General features: G+C 50.0%; 1 protein-coding gene across 1 annotated transcript in view; it reads left to right on the top strand.

Annotated features, from left to right (window-relative positions):
• LOC114685980 (pyruvate carboxylase, mitochondrial) overlaps window positions 1–16,679 on the top strand; it is a 93,093-nt gene that overhangs the window by 58,451 nt on the left and 17,963 nt on the right. Inside the window, 8 exon segments of the mRNA XM_028860623.2 lie at window positions 14,937–15,072; window positions 15,200–15,384; window positions 15,536–15,701; window positions 15,815–15,823; window positions 15,826–15,959; window positions 16,098–16,156; window positions 16,158–16,213; window positions 16,365–16,516. Coding sequence (XP_028716456.1) covers window positions 14,937–15,072; window positions 15,200–15,384; window positions 15,536–15,701; window positions 15,815–15,823; window positions 15,826–15,959; window positions 16,098–16,156; window positions 16,158–16,213; window positions 16,365–16,516 — 897 coding nt within the window.

The raw sequence follows: 16,679 nt of genomic DNA, 5'->3' as shown, positions 1-16,679 counted from the left end.
GAATCACCAGAACAGAGTGCTGGGCTTTCCAGGGTCTGCAATTCTCTTGCTGGAAGGGGCTTTTCTTGAATTTGCTCTCCATCCCCTGCATCATGACGGGTAGTCAACATGCTGCCCATCTTGTCGAGTGCAGCCTCTGTCATCGGCTGTCACCAGCTGCTGTCAATCTTTCTCTCTTTGTTCTTGTCCCTTGTGCTCTTTAGGAAGGAAGTCCCAGAGCAGGCGTATGGATTACACTCTAATCCAGCCTTGGAAATCTGAGACAGTAGGAGTTTGAGGCCAGCCTTGCTATTAGTGAGTTCCAGGCTAGCCTGGACTACAAAGCAAGACACTGCTTCAAAAATGCAAAATTAAGCCAGTCCTCATTGGGAATAGAAATAAACCCTCATGTCTGAGTTGTTACATCCTACTAGATGTTTCTGTGTTTTACTGAAAAGGAAAAGTCTTCGGAGCTTGGGCTCTCTAGCTTACCTGCCTTCCTCTTCTTTCCTAAACTTTCTGAAAGTTCTCAATGAAGCTTTAGCAAGCTTGATGGGGACCCGACCTCCTTAGTCTTCTACTCAGCCCTGCCTTCCCTCTCCTGACCCACCTGGCCCGCCTCTCCAAGACAGCTCAGGCCTTCAGGGAGCTAGCTCTGTGGTGTGGAATCTGGTGGCTGGCTTTCTCTTGCTTCTCAGAACCCCGTGCCTCAATACTACTCATCCTCTTCCTTGGACCCCTCTTTCTCACAGCAGCCCTTGCTGGGTGTTGGCCATCTTTCTGTTGTCTCCTCTCTGCACCAAGTCTGTCCATGGGTGTTTTCACATTGTCTCTCTGGGACAGCTCCCCCAACTAGCTCCTGCTGAGTTCTCTACCCATCTGTCCTTTCCACCTGGAAACTGGCAGTTACCACCAGCCCTCTAGGCTCTACAGTGAGCGCCCAGCTTCTGCCTCACCTGCTTCTGTGATCTTTGATTCGTTGTCACCATAGTTCATCTTAACACAGGAACCCAGAGTTGCCTTCCTCCCTGCCTCTTTGCATCTAACAGGTGCTGTCAGTCTCCCCTTTTGTCTCCTGTCCAGGTATGCTGCCTCTATGCTCCCTGCCCCCACCTGCCTGGCTCCGAATCCCCCCCCAGCTGCCCCACAGGCCTTAGAACACCTTCCTGACTTCCCACCCACTCCGTTCTTTCCTTCGCAAACCCAGCTTCCTCAGACCCCGCAGAATGGGACTTGGCAATAGCCACGCTTCTGCTCCTCCCTGCCAGGTTCTTCCACAGCATCCCCTGAGGTTGGGGCACAGCCCACTTTCTCTGCCAGCATGCAAACTCTTGACCTAGACAGAACTCAGCTGTCTGCCCATGGGCTCCTTTTTAGCATCCTTGTTCCTGCAGTGACTAGGACACTGGCTAGGAGATTTACTCCTGCTGCCCCCATCCCCACCCCAGCCTCCTCCTCCCTCCCTCCCTCCCTCCGTCCTGGCCTCTTCCTCTGACATTCTTCTCTCCCTTCATTAACTCCTCCTCCCTTCTCCTTCTCTTCCAGGGCTAGTCTGTGATGCCTTCGCCCTAGAGACCTTCCCGCTGGCTCAGGCCAACTTTCCCAGCAGCCTCACACAGCACAGCCACAGCGTCACTGTTCACTTCTCTTTTTGCTGCCTCCCACTCACCTTCCCCAGCTGAGCCAGTCCTAAATAGCTACATGCTCTAAACCCAGCTGCAGCTGCAGCCTGCAGCAGAATGAGCAGAGGAAAGAAGGGCGCATTTGTTCTATTGGATGTGTTCCTAGCCCGGTATTAGGGTCTGCAGAGGTCTGGCCACCTGTGGGGACTCTTCGTTGATTTTCCAGGGTCATCACAACAAAGGACCAACTCTGGAAAGCTTAAAACAACTGAGATTTTGGCTCTTAGATTTGAAGGCTAGAAGTCCAAAGTCATGGCATCAATAGGACCATATCCCTGTGACGGCCTTGGGTCCCTTCTGACCTCTTTCAGTTTCTTATGTTTGTCATTGACGCTTGGCTTCCCTGGCTTGCAGACCTATCACCGTAGTCACATGGCTGATGCATCTTCATATTATCTCCCACCTGTGCGTCTCACAAGAACACCAGGCATGTATCAGGTTAGGGATGGCAGCCAGCGACTGTCAGAATTCCTTGGAAAGACTCCAGTTGTAGATGAGGTCACACGCTGAAGTACAAGGGCAGGACTTGAAGGTATCATTTTCAAGGGATACAATTCAGTCTACTGTCCTGAACTTAGCAGGCCCCAGAGTCCCTCAAGGCTTCTGAGAGTCCTGCTCTTATCCAGCCAAGGCCTTTCACCTAACATCTTAGACCATGAAAGAGGAGCATATGAATGGAGAGCAAGCCAACATGACTCTCTGGAAACTTCCGTCTGCCAGCATCTGCTGTCTGCCTTGCCTTACTGCAGACATGGTCCAATGAGGTTTAGAATCGTGACTTCAGTGCTTCTCAATGCTCACCACAATCAGCCCTGAAATTTGCCTTTTTTTTCCTTTTCTTTTCTTTTTCTTTTTTCTTTTTTTTTTTTTTTGTTTGTTTGTTTGTTTTGAGACCTTGTTTTAAGATCTGTGTAGTCCTGGCTATCCTGGTACTCACTCTGTAGCCCAGGCTGGCCTCAAACTCACAGAGATCCTCCTGCCTCTGCCTCCATGTGCTGGGATTAAAGGTGTGCACCACCACTGCCTGGCTGAAACTTGCCTTTTCTTAGTTCCCACCTTTAGCTTGTGTCTGAGATCCATCTGGGCCACTTTAAGCAAATGCCGCAGACCAGGGGGCTTGTAAACAACACACGCTATTTCTTGTAGTCTGGAGTCTGGGAAGTCCGAGGTCAGGGTTTCAGCATGTGGATCTGGGACAGAAACAAACATCCAGTCTGCCAGGTGCTCTCTACTGCCTTGCCCTTTGTCCTGCCAACAGCACACTGGGCTCCAAACTTTGTGGAGGGGAGACTTGTATGCACTGTTAGCTTGGGTATACTGTTCCCAAAAGGAACTGTGCCTTATTAATCTTGACTAAGTGCACCATAATATTTTTGAATGAATGTAAACTGCCACACTATTTTGCAAGCTTACTGTGTGGCCTGGAGTATTCATTCCTTGGTTCATTCATTCATCATGCATTCATTCTGCATTGCCTGCCTCAGGCATATATTTAATTTTGGTGCCAGGCACTATGCGGAGTGCTATGGAGAGAGTAGAGGGATAGATAGGCCAAGAATACTGTGCCTGGGGTGCTCACAGTGCTCAGTAAAAGGAGACAGATGGGTCAGCAAGTTGTTGTAACATTAAATGCACCTTGCTAAGGACGTAGACTCATCCACGGGGAGCTGGCTTCAGCAGGAGCTCGATGATGAGAATGAGGCGGCTGAAGGGAGATGGCTGCCCAGTTAGGGCTGTCCGAGCCGCTGGGGAGATGGGCCGTCCAGGAAGGCGTTTCTGTTCAGAGTCCTAAAGGATGTGGAGAAATCAGGGCAAGTGCCCTTTCCTGGTGGGGGGGGGTGGGCAGCAGGTGGGCAGTGATGGCTTCTTGCACCAGAGGGCAGTGTTGGCCCTGAATTTGTCACTTCCCCTAAGGCCTGGGATAAAGCGGCTATCTGCATGCCAGCAGTGCCCTGTCCTTGTCCCTTCCTGCTATCCTCCAGGCCTTGAGATACCGTCTTGCCTGCTATCTCTGAGTCTTTTTTGCATGGATAGAATGTTCGTGTAGCAGCAGATCCTTGGTCTTCCACTTGCTGTAGCTTTTGAATGGGAGCTTGCTGAGCACTGTTGGACCACATAGCCATTGGTGATTGTAAGTGGCCCAGCTCTGCCCAGGGCCTTTTAGAGCCCTTGGGGCTCAAGCTGCCACAAGGTTCCAGTGTTTTGCTGAAGCTCAGGGGAACCCCCTCCAGAGCCTGCAAGCTGGGTGTCCCTGTTGTGCTGTTTCTCCTGTCTTCTCTGTTACTTGTGACACCCCTACACCCTACCCTCCTGCCCCCCATTCCCACTACCCAGAAATCTCAGCCTCACATTGTCCTTTCCATGGTGCTTTGGTATCAGCTACTGTAGCCTAAAGCCAAACGTGTCCTCCTTTCATCTGTCCCTTTTGCTGCCAGTTCCTGGGCCTAGCAGACAGTTTAGAATACTATGGAACAGCCTAGAGAGAGCGGCACATCACCAGAGGATGGCAGCCAGGGAGGAATGCTCTGCCAGGACTTTCTGCTTCACCCTGTCTTCGATTGCTTACAGTGGCCCAGGACGGCTGGGGTGGGCTGAGCTGGGGTCTGGGAGGAGGGAAACAGGCATCCTTTTGTTGGTTAGTTTGGTAGAGACTAGGGCCTGTTTCTGAGTTGTCCTTTCTTCTTCCTGCACACCTGGCTGCTTGCCAGCACACTTGAGTCAGCACAGGTAGTCAGGACCGCTGGCTGTGCAGAAGCCACTTACCACCAGTGCCTCAGGCAGGATGTCGCCTTTCCCTTCCTTGTGACCCTCTACTCTGTGAAAGCAGATATAGTTAAGATCAAAGCCATGTGGGTTCTGGAAGGAATATCCCAGGGCCTAGCATTTGACTGCGGCACTGACAGGGCCATTCTGCCCCGTTCCCCAGCCAGGCTGTTCCGTGGAGCAGCACATCTCTTTGCCAGCACAGTGGCCATGTTACCTGTACCCAAACTGGCCTGACATGGAATTCTGTGCTGCTTCTAGTTGTAGGAGACAGTCTGCAAGCTATATTTTAGGTTTGAAGGAGTGGAATTTCTAGGGACATTTGGTGATTTGTTGGACAAATTGAAACTGCACTGGCATTTCTAGGACACATGACCAGTGGCACAATTGCTGTCTTTGGTGTTCAGCACAGAGTGCTGGTGGTGGCCTGTGCGGTAGGTTAGGAGGGTTTTTTGTTTCTTTGTTTTAAATAGGTTTTCTAGTTTGGGTATTCTTGGTGTTTAAGTGCCTGTCATCTGTGTTCCTGATGAAGTCACAGCTCAGTTCCATAGTTGGGACTTAAATCCTATCATGTCAGTTCCTGCTCTGGAGGGCAGCATTAATGTTGGACTCAAACGTGGCTGGTGTTAGTTAACCCTGAAGCGCCTGGTTAATGATCTGTAGGAAGCCTCTTAAGGAGTGGATCCCTGAGAATCACTGCTGGCACTGGGGGTTTGGCATTTGCTTTGTTGGAGAATCCACAAGGGCAGCACAACAGACCAATGGCTGTGGTGTCAGGACCTTTGCCCAGCCTCCTCCAGCATGGTGTTGTAGACACCATCCCAGCTCCATGATTCTGTCTGAAGGGGAATGCTCAGTTCATAGATCAGTGTTGAGAGAAAACTGAAAAAGGAAGAGTTGAAAAGTCTCCAAGAGCTGCCTTGAGAGGCAACAAGGGAGAAACAGGTGCACCAGACACTCCTTGCTTCTCTGTGGCTTATTCTTGCTTGAGAGGAGTTATTTACACGTCCCCAGTGACAGTCACACAGTCTGGGTTCCCTGTTTCTAATGCACAACCTGAGACCAAGAAAGGGATCTGTCAGCCAGCATTTGCAGAAAATAGCAAACAGGCCTTTTCAGGCTGTTGGCTCTCTGAGGAAGAATGTGGGGTGAGGGATCTTTGGGGAGCAGTGGGTTGCTTGTCCTTTTGCCACCTCCCCATCTCTGTGGTCAAAAAAGAAGTTCTACTTGTGTGTCGCTCGGAGCAAGAAGATGGTGTGGTGTCTCCCGAGGCACGTGCCTGGGCCAGTTGCTGTGTCTGCAAGGTGGGAGAGTGCTTCTCATGTAGGAGGAAAAACATCCTTTCTAGAAGCTTCAGGGTTGGGGCAAACTCCAGGTGCATTGGTGTCACCGAGTAGGAGGGCTTTCCCTCAGAGGATTTAAATCAGATTCTCAGTCACATTGCCAACATAAGGACTTCATGTAACCATTCAACCCAGTACTCCCCAACAGGACACTGTGTGGGCTAAGTGGAAGCCTGCCTTCTATTCCACTTGTCTGTCCCTGCCATCATTTGGAATGAGAGTGACAGGAGACTCCTGGAACAGTGACAGCCTGAAGGGCTGAGTCTAGAAACACCTTCTGATAGGTGCTGTTGTGGAGAAAGCGGCTAGTCACATCAGGGTGCCAGGGCTTGGGCTTAGACAGGTTGCATCCCATTACTGCCCAAAGCAGGAATTCTGGGAACCTGGAGGGCATTTCATGCCTCAGTGCCCATCCAAAGTCTTCTCACTATCCTGGGTATTCTGCTTCTCTCCCACCTGACCCCAAGCTTTATGACATCCCTGAGCTGTCCCTTCATCTTTGGGGATGTGGTGAGGCACAGATGCAACTTGGTCAACCTTGTTAGCTGCTCTCTGGGACCATCTCAGACCCTCAGACTCCACATTCTAGTTAGCTGTCACATGGTCTGTGAGGGCCTCTGATGGCACACTGTCCCTCGATCCACAGCTGTCCTGCAGCGGGGTGTCTCTGGCTGATCATGCTTCTGAAAGGTCCTGGTTGTAGGCCTGTGAGGGCAGTGGGATTCAGTGAGGGAAAAGCTAGATCAGCAGTGGAGATGTTTCAGGAGCAAGGTGTGTGTTCTCTTATCTGTGTTGGCAAGGCTTGTCTTGTGTCTAGCATTGTGTTGAACTAGGGGAGAGGCAGGTTGAAGCAGAGGTCTCCTGTGATTGTGGTAGTGAACCAACCTTCGGGACAATGTGACCCTTGCCCTCCATTATGCCTAGCACAGCCCCTCCCAAGCAGTCCTCCTAGGCACCACTCTATCCTCTGGTTGACATTTTTGTGCCTTGAACTTCAAGTGGCAGTATGTCCTAAATCCACCACATAAGTCTGCAGCTGCTTTCCAGCCTTAGAATACTGGTCTTGTAATCCTGCCTATCCCTGAGGGCCCAGGGAACAGGCTCTAGGCTACTGCTCCTCTACTTTCTGCATGACCCACTGCCCCGCCTCCCTAGTCCGGCCCTCCCAGGCAGCCAGTGGCCCATGATGGCCTCAGGAGGCGGCGCCCCTTCCCCTGATTTCAGCCTTGGCTAATGCCCAGGCCTCCAGCAGCCTAGTGCTGGAGAACTTTGTATTCCGGGGCCAGTGACCTCAGGTGGAGCAGCCGCTGGCTGTGGGTCGTCTACCACGTCTTCCGTGCAGCACGTCTAGCTTAGCTGGTCCAGGGGGACGGTTCCAGAACAGGTGCGGCTCTGCAAATCTGACTCAAGCTCTGGGGTAGGTTTTTACATGTGGTGAAAGCATGCTGTGTGCCTGAGGACTGGATACTTTGTGCTGTGTGTGTGTGTGTGTGTGTGTGTGTGTGTGTGTGTGCGGGCATGTGTGGGTATGCCCACGCAAGTGTGGCTCATATCAGTGTCCTACTCAGAAGCCGCAGAGGGATAGGAATGCCTTGGGGCAGTTAGCAAGAGGACCTTGGTGTGTACACATGTATGTGGGGGGGGGGGTGCGGGTGTGATTTGTATAGGGCTCTGGGAAGGTTGGGAGGATTTCTTCTGTATCCCTGCCTTCACGTGGAAGGAAGTAAAGACAGTGAGAAAGAACAACAGCTGGCTTTTTGTTTTTGTGTGTTTGTTTGTTGTTTTCTGAGACAGGGTTTCTCTGTAGCTTTAGAGCCTGTCCTAGAACTCGCTCTGTAAACCAGGCTGACCTCCAACTCAACAGAGATCCACCTGCCTCTGCCTCCCCAGTGCTGGGACTAAAGACGTGTGCCACCACCGCCCGGCTACAGCTGGCATTTTTAACCCAAGATCTAGTACTTCAGGTGCTCTGTCTCAGTTGGTCCTGAAATGACCTGCCTGGGTTGGAAGGAAGTGGCACCTGAATTTACAGAGGGACCAAACCACAGCGCTAGCAAAGGGAGAGCTAGGCCTAGATCAGGTAACAGTGCAGGCCAACACTAGGCCTCCTGGCCACTCAGCCTAGTGATAGGCACTGCTCCCACTGGCCTGCTCTGACGCCATCTGAGAGGGCCTCACCTTTTCCTGCCTGTGAACATCTGCCAGGTTTGCTGCCAGCCCTGGCTCCTGCTCCCCAGCGGCCAGTCACTCAAGTCTCAAGTTCGGCTGCTTTTGCTGCCCTCTACAAGGACACGAGGGCTCAGAGGGGCTCTTTCCTCCCCGCTCTACTCTCCACGTTCTTTGTGAAGTGGGCTTGCTAAGGATCCCTGGGCCACCAAGATCATTTGTGAGAAGTCATGTTAAGTGTGTGTGTGTGTGAAGTGGGCTTGCCAAGGATCCCTGGGCCACCAAGATCATTTGTGAGAAGTCATGTTAAGTGTGTGTGTGTGTGTGTGTGTGTGTGTGTGTGTGTGTACTAGATGTACGGTTCAGTCTTCCATCATTGGGTGTAGTAGAGAGTCAGCCCTCTAAGAACTTGCCAGCTCTTCCCACAAAGTGACGAGCCTTTTGACACAAATCTAAAGTCTCTTTCTTTATCTGAAGAAGGCACTGGGGAACCTGTGTGGTGGAGAGAGGGGGTAGGGCACCAAGATGGCCTGTTTGCTCACAGGATGAGAGTCAAGTGCTCAAGTGGTGGCAAGATCCAGCCACCAGGTGAGGGACAGGCAGAGCCTCCCAGAAACAGCTTGAAACTTCCCTGGCGCTTTGAGAGCCTGGGTGCCGCTGGAAGGCTGCTTGCCAGGGGTTGGGTAGATCCAGCGGGAAAAACAAGTGTGGAGGCTCATGCCCTGCTCTCGGGGACATGCCAGCCTCATCTTCACCAGGGGGACGCCCGGGAACTCCCCTTGTCTGCCTTCTCTACCCCTCCTTCTTTCTTCTTCTCACTATGTAGCCAAGCCTTGAACTTGAGATTGTCCTCCTGCCTCAGCCTCACAAGAACTGGGATTACAAGTATAGTTTGTATTTAAAATTATTTAAAAATTTTCTTTTACATTTATCTATGTTTGGTAATGAGTGGACATGAGTACCACAGTGTTTGTGGAGGTCCTCTCCCACATGTAGGTTCCTGAGATTAAACTCAGCTCATCAAATTTGGCAACAAGCACTTTAGCAGCTGAGTTATCTGGCCAGCCCCTTTTTCTTTTCTAATTATAATAATATGCCCCAGCCTGGTCCCTAGCCAGCAGTGGTCTGACCTGTTGGTGGCCTGGAATGTATCTTGGAGTGGGTAGTCAAGATGAGTGAATGATAAGCCAGACTTGTCAGAAGTGGAGAAGTTTGACAAATTAAAATTGGAGAAATTAAAAATGAAGAATACTAATACTGAAGGAAATACTAATTCTTCAGTCAGAGAAAACTAAATAGCAGGAGAAAGAATGTGTGTGTGTTAAAGAATCATGATGTGAGAGTCCCTTCCTCAAGCAACCAACACTGTCCGACAGTCCTGGTTTTAGGCTTGCTCTTATAAACTGTCTGTAGAGATTTAAGACAATTGCTGATGGCTTCTCACTTCTGCTGGATGGTTAAGCGTAACCAGGATCCACTGATCCCTTTGTTTGTTTTTAAACTTACTCATTGATGCATAAATTCCAGACGCAGATGCTGACAGTATCTCACCACTGATGACCATTGTGTGTGTAGTCCTTGTGCCCCCCAGGAGAGCCAGCTTTAACCTATGATGGAGCGGCTGCCTTGCTTTGCCATTGTCCTGAGGGTGCATGTTTTTGCAGCTTCTCATGTATATTTTCATTTCTAATGCAGCAATAAAAATAAGTATAGTTATTATTTTAGAAAATAATGTGTTCCCATTGGATAAAATATGGTGATTTTTTTGCATATAGAAATATATAAACGGATAAAGAAGAAAACAAACACACGGCAGCCATTTAAGCCTATGGCAGTGAGGTGGCCCTGGCATGATCTCACTAGCTGTCACCCTTGCTTCAGAAGAAAACTTCATGAGATGGTATAGTTTACCTTTCATTTTCAGCTCACATTGTATCACAAACACTTTCCATGTGGTAAACGCCCATGCAAAGCCAGCGTTGATGGATTGGTAATGTCTACCCAGGACCTTCTTGTTTATTGTTGTCAATGGTGCTGTTTCAAACACCTTCATACACACATCTCAGTCCCTGTTTCAGAATATGAATATTTTGGATTCCTGGGGTAGAAATGATCCAGCCAAGGAACAGAAGACCTATATTTTAAAAAGAATTTTAACTTTACATTTTGACATTTAATATATTTATATAACATATCTTGATCACACCCATCCTCACTCCCTTCCACTCTCCTCACACCCCCAACACTTCCTCTCTCTTTTACATGCCTCTGTAAGTATTATAGAAGCTTTTGTTTTGTTTTAAAGGTAGGCATGGTGGCCCACACCTATAATCCAAGCCCCTGGGATGCTGATGCAGGAGGATTATACAGTAAATTCAAGTGACCCTGGGCTATATTGTAACAAGACCTGGTGTCAAGAAATGAAGGAAACCAGTATTTTGCATTGTAGCCAGACTGGCCTTGAACTCTTGATCCGCTTTTCTCAGGCTTTGAAGTGCTGAGATCATCTAGTGTATCAGTAGGCCTGGCTTGAAGGCTCTAGATAGATTAAAACTCTCTCTGGTAGCTGGACGGGACCTGGGGGTGTGACCTGTGGGTTTTCTGAGTTAGAAACAGTCTCCTTTATGAAGCTGTCACTCAGGGCAAGGGCGGCACCGTGCTGTGTTTCAGCGTGTGTTGGGTATTTTGTCAGAGCCTCTCCTAACCATTGACCGACAGCAAGATCAGGAAGTGACTGGACTGTGTAACTACAGACCTTGTTTAAACTTCGCCAGTGGTCCTTTGTGTCCTTGGGCCCTTGTTGGAAATAGAAGTCCAGGGTCCAGTCAGCACCAGTTGTCTTTTCAGCTCCTTTCATCTGAACTGATTCTGGAGTCCATGTCGCATATGGACTTTTACATATTTGGTTTTTGTTGTTTTTTTTGAGATGGGATCTCTCACATAGTTCTAGCTGCCCTGGAACTCCATCTGTAGACCAGGCTGGCTTCAAACTCCCAGAGATCCACCTGCCTCTGCTTCCTGCATGATTAAAGGTGTATGCCACAATGCTTGGCATTTTTCACATATTTGAAGCATTAATTTCACATATTTGAAACAATAAAAATAGTTGTTATCTTGGGAAAAATAGTGTGCCCTCTCCTCGTTGAACCACAAATGGGAATTTGGTTTAAGTTAAGCCTGGGTTGTGTCTGAGGCCAGGCCCTGCAGGACTGTGATTTCCATCTTGGTGGACAGCTTGAGGAGGCACCAGCCATGCCAGGTTGGTGTTGGTGCTGGACCTTTATCTCTTCGTCAGTGAAGAGCTGGCCCAGTCTGTCCACACTGGGGTTAGCATTCAGATCCACCAATTCCTCTTCCCTCAATTCAGTTATCCATGGAAAATTGTGGTCCAAAAATATTAAATGGAAAATTCCAGAAATAAACAAGCCATACGTTTTAGGTGGTTTGCTGTTCTGGGTGTGTAATGAAATCCTGCCGCCTCCCACTTCCTCCCACCCACACTGAGAATTACCCTTTTGTGCAGAGTCTCCAAGCTGAATTTGCTACCTGTTTGCTGGCTGGTTAGCAGTGTCTCAGTCATCACTGACTGCTGTGGAACTGCTTGTGTCTGGGTAACCAGTATTTTACTTTAGTGGCCCTAAACACAAGAGAAACGAGACTGCCAGCTGAGATTTGCCAGGGAAAGCTGTCTGCGCTGTTTGAGGGAAAAGGTGAAAGTTCTTGAGTTACTGAGAAGAATATATGCTGAGTTGCTCAGATCCGCAGGAGAGAACCAAGAGAGATCACATTCCGTTCACATAGCTGTGTTACAGCATTTGTTACGGTTCTATTTGATTATTAATTCCTGTTAATCTCTAACTGTAATTTCTAAGTTAAACATTATTATGGAACATACATTAAAAAAAAAAAAAACCACCATTGTTGCAGCCAAATGTGGTAATGCATTCTTATAATCCCAGTGCTTGGGAGGTGGAGGCCTGAGGATCAGGAGTTCAAGGTCATTCTTGACTGTTAATGGAGTTTGAGGCTAGCCTGGGCTACATGAAACTTTAAAAAAAAAAAAAAAGCCATAGCTGCCATGGGGTTTAGCATCATCCAGATAAAACACAACAATTACAGTAAGGTCAAGATACAAGCTATTTTAGAAAGACTGGGGCCTGGAGTCCAACAAGGTGACACCCCACTTTTGAAGCCTGGAGTCCAGCAAGTTGACCCCTACTTTTGAAGCCTGGAGCTCAGCAAATAGACCCCCCACTTTTGAAGCCTGGAGCTTAGCAAGTTGACACCCCACCCACCCCCACCCGCCGCCCTACTGTTCTGTAGGTGAGTTAAGATATTCCTGCCAGCCCTGGCTGCTGTATACTACCTGGACAGACACAAACTTGAGGACTGCCTCAGAGCCATCTTATTCTGCCTCTCAGAGATCATGGCGGACCCCACTGTCCCAGGGCATGAGCTCTGGCTCAGGACTGACACTACAAGGATCCTGGCTTTTCTCCTTGCTCTTGGGTAGCTGTCTCTTGGTTGGCTCTTCCTCCTAGTCTAGCCGAAAAGGACAGGCCTGGGCCTTTTCCATCTACAACATCCTCAGCTTGGATTCATACGTTGCCTGTCATCATGCACCAGGTTTCCCTCCCTTGCTCTTTCCTTGTCCATGAGCCTCCTCCGCTCCTAACGCTGTCTCTGCCTCCACAGCCTTTCTGTGTTGGCCCATCCACTGGACAGGCTTCTTGCATTCCTCAACTCAATGGAACTCTTTTTTTTTTTTTTTTTTGGTTTTTCGAGACAGGGTTTCTCTGTGTAGCTTTGCGCCTTTCCTGGAACTCGCTTTGGAGACCAGGCTGGCCTCGAACTCACAGAGATCCGCCTGGCTCTGCCTCCCAAGTGCTGGGATTAAAGGCGTGTGCCACCACCGCCCGGCCTCAATGGAACTCTTAATGAATGTTGCCCGCTCTATCCCTACACCCTTCCCTGACTCCAGCCTGATCCCATGGCCCCCACCCTTAGTCAGAAGCTTTGTCTCTCCTCAGCCTCCCAAGTCTGATGGACACCCTCTGTCTGTCCCCATCTCTGCCCTGCCAGGACCTTTTCCAATCCTTGTAGATCTGCTCGTGGTCTGAAGGAGGCAGGACTATCATGTCTGTCCATGCCTTCAGCCTCACTTCATGCAGGGCTCCTTGCCCTCCAGTGCCCATCTGCCCAGCTTGTTTCATTGTTCCAAGCTCGTTCCCTCAGGACCTTGGCGATCTTGGTGATAGGTAAGAAAGCCACCTCTTTCTCCCTGGTCAGGTTCCAGCTCCTGTGTCCCCTTCTCACAGAATCATCTCTGATACCCAGCTGCAGTAACCATCTTTCCTCCAGGACATTCACAAAACATGACCTTTGAGGCACGTTGTCACCACCTATTTGGTCAGAGATGTTCCTGTGTGTGTCCCTCTCTTTGCAGAGGGACCTCACAGGAGACCAGGCCGCTCTGTGCCTGCCTGCCGCCGCCGCCTCCTCCGCCTCCGCCTCTCTCCTCGCTTGCTCTTCTGTGTAAGACTCCCTTGTTCACGGCTCTCTTTCTGGCCTAATACCTCCCTCCTCTCTACTGCAGGCTGTCCTGTGACATCAGGGTCCCTGCAATGTGTCTTTGTTATGGAGTATGCTTTTATGTTAAAAAACACTTTTACCTTTTACTAAGATCCAAATCCTTCAGCTACAGAGAGGCCGCAGTCTGAGTGGAGAGGCTAGATGCAGACTTGGGCCCTGCTGTCTTTTCCTTCTTTCCTGGGCCTGGCTCTCTGTCCCTTCCCTCTCTCCCTCATCTCTCTCCCTTTTCCCCACCTCCATAGCTTTCTTTTGATTTTTTTTTTTTTTGAGGGAATGGGTGAAGAAATCACACTGTAGTTCAAGCTGTCCTGGAACTTACTGTGTAGCCAAAGATAGCCTCAAACCCAGCAATCCTCCTGCCTCAGCTTCCTGAGTAGCTGGGATTAGAGGTGTGAGCCACCTATCCAGCTGTGTCTTTTATTTATTTATTTATTTATTTATTTATTTATTTATTTATTTATTCGTTTGTTCGTTCATTCGTTCATTTATTCATTCATTCATTCATTCATTTATTTATTTATTTATTTATTTATTTATTTATTTATTTATTTATTTATTTTCAGAGCTGAGGACCGAACCCAGTAGTAGCAAGCGCTCTACCACTGAGCTAAATCCCCAACTCCTGTGTCTCTCATTTAGATAATGAGTGGTCAGCTATGAAACCTGTTTTGTGGTATATAAGTTGTCTTTAGTTGATTTTAAAAATTAAGTTGCTGTATGATACACAATGCCAGGTTTCCTGTCTCATCCAGTGCACAGTTCACAGCCATTCCACTATCATCTACAACACTCTTTGCATATCACAGACCTGCAACTTGGTCCCTATTAAATACAGCTCCCTACCCTACCTTCAGCTTGGAACAGTGTCCTCCTCCCTCTTCCTCAGCCTGTCGTACTATCATAGCCACTGTAGGACCTACTGTTGGTGGAACCCCAAGGCATGTGTCTCTGTGACTAGCCTCTTGACTTGCCCTTTGTGGCTGTCATGAATATTTTACAGTAGAAGGAAGGTCCAGGCCTCTGTTTGAAGAAAGCTGTGTTTTAGCCGAGAGCCAAGGCCACCTCCTGAGAGAGCAGGTTGACAAGAACAACACAGGGCAGAAATCCGTATTGGATGTTGGTAGAGAATGAGGGTAGTGAGCCTGGGCACAGAGCATCCGGTGCACACCAGCCTGCCCACACGGGCACCACAGCCTCTGAGATGTCGATGTTGTATAGTGTGGGGCTGTTGGGTTAGCTGAGCCCCACTGGGCACCGTTTGCTCGCAGTCCAGAGCTCCACCACAAATGGAAGTGGAGATGGTACTGTCGTCTCTGTTGTCTTCTGAGGGTTGGGGTCCCTCTATCTTTCTGGATTTGGGGTGCTCAGTGCCGAGCCTGCTCTAACCTGGATTCTGATTGCTCCTCCTCAGATGCTGAGGTTCCAAACAGTTCGAGGGGGCCTGAGGCTCCTGGGTGTCCGCCGCTCCTCCACTGCCCCTGTTGCCTCCCCAAATGTACGGCGCCTGGAGTACAAGCCCATTAAGAAAGTCATGGTGGCCAACAGAGGTGAGTACTACCAGTATTCGGGGCTGGGGGTCAGCCTAGCCCGGCCTCCTCATCACTCTGTGCTGCCTGTCTCCTTTGTGTTTTTCTCTGGACCCAGGAGTCTAACTGCTTACCCTGCTTCTCCTAGGTGAGATTGCCATCCGAGTGTTTCGTGCCTGCACAGAGCTGGGCATCCGCACAGTGGCCATCTATTCGGAGCAGGACACAGGCCAGATGCATCGGCAGAAAGCTGATGAAGCCTACCTTATTGGTCGTGGCCTGCCTCCTGTGCAGGCCTACCTGCACATCCCAGACATCATCAAGGTGGCCAAGGTAGAATCTACTTGGCTTAGGAGATGCCAGGGTTTCCTGAGGCTGGGCGAGATACTGTGCTATGCCCTGCATTCACACCTATCAGCAGGATGTGTGTGTAGGGGGTAGAGGCGGAGCCCAGCACACCAGGTGTTTCTCCCGCCACTTACAGGAGAATGGTGTAGATGCTGTGCACCCTGGCTATGGATTCCTCTCAGAGCGAGCAGACTTTGCTCAGGCCTGCCAGGATGCTGGAGTCCGGTTCATCGGGCCAAGTCCAGAGGTGGTGCGCAAGATGGGAGACAAGGTGGAGGCCCGGGCCATTGCCATTGCTGCAGGTGACACACAACTCCTCCTGGGCTAGTAGAGAGGGGCCCGTGTGAGAATTTGTTTCCCTGACAAGATGTAGTAGAGATTTAGCCCATTATAGAGACCCTATACCTTCCAACAGGTGTCCCAGTGGTCCCGGCACTGATGCCCCCATCAATTCCCTGCATGAGGCCCACGAGTTCTCCAACACCTATGGCTTCCCTATTATCTTCAAGGCTGCCTACGGAGGTGGGGGCCGTGGCATGCGGGTTGTGCACAGCTATGAGGTGAGCGGGGCAGCACCAATGCTAAGGGCTGGGTGCTAGGCAGGCACCCCCTGTGGTGGAATCTGGGAAGTGTGCAGAGGTGGTCACAGAGGGTACAGAGCTGGTCCCATTGTCTGCCTGCCTTGCCTGCCCTCCTAGGAGCTGGAGGAGAATTACACTCGAGCCTACTCTGAGGCCTTGGCAGCTTTTGGAATGGGCACTGTTTGTGGAGAAGTTCATTGAGAAGCCACGGCACATCGAGGTGCAGATTCTGGGTGAGTGGGGAGTTGTGTGAAATTGGAGAAGCCTAGATCTCCCTGGTTACAGCAGCAACCATTGGGACAGCAGTGCCCAAGGGCCAGAGGGCATGTAGGAGGAGGCACTTGGGTTCTAGGAAAGGCTGAATCCAGTGTTTTGAATGCTCAGGGGACCAATATGGGAACATCCTGCACTTGTATGAGCGTGACTGCTCCATCCAGCGGCGGCACCAGAAGGTGGTAGAGATCGCTCCTGCTGCCCACCTGGACCCCCAACTTCGCTCACGCCTCACCAGTGACTCTGTCAAACTTGCCAAGCAGGTGAGGACATGCTCCTGGGACATGAGCCCATTTTTGCAAACTTTCTTGGTACCTCTGTCCAGATTTTCTCTTGGCTTAGGGGTATAGGCATTCCCTGTTGAAGGAAGAAGGAGGGCTTTGCAGGGAGGGACGGGTGCAGACATCTCTGGAGGCTGGAAGCAGT

This window comes from Peromyscus leucopus, chromosome 1, assembly GCF_004664715.2.
Source record: "Peromyscus leucopus breed LL Stock chromosome 1, UCI_PerLeu_2.1, whole genome shotgun sequence".
Lineage (NCBI taxonomy): Eukaryota > Metazoa > Chordata > Mammalia > Rodentia > Cricetidae > Peromyscus > Peromyscus leucopus.
Note: the sequence above shows the minus strand (reverse complement) of the source record. Positions and strands in the feature narration are given on the sequence as shown.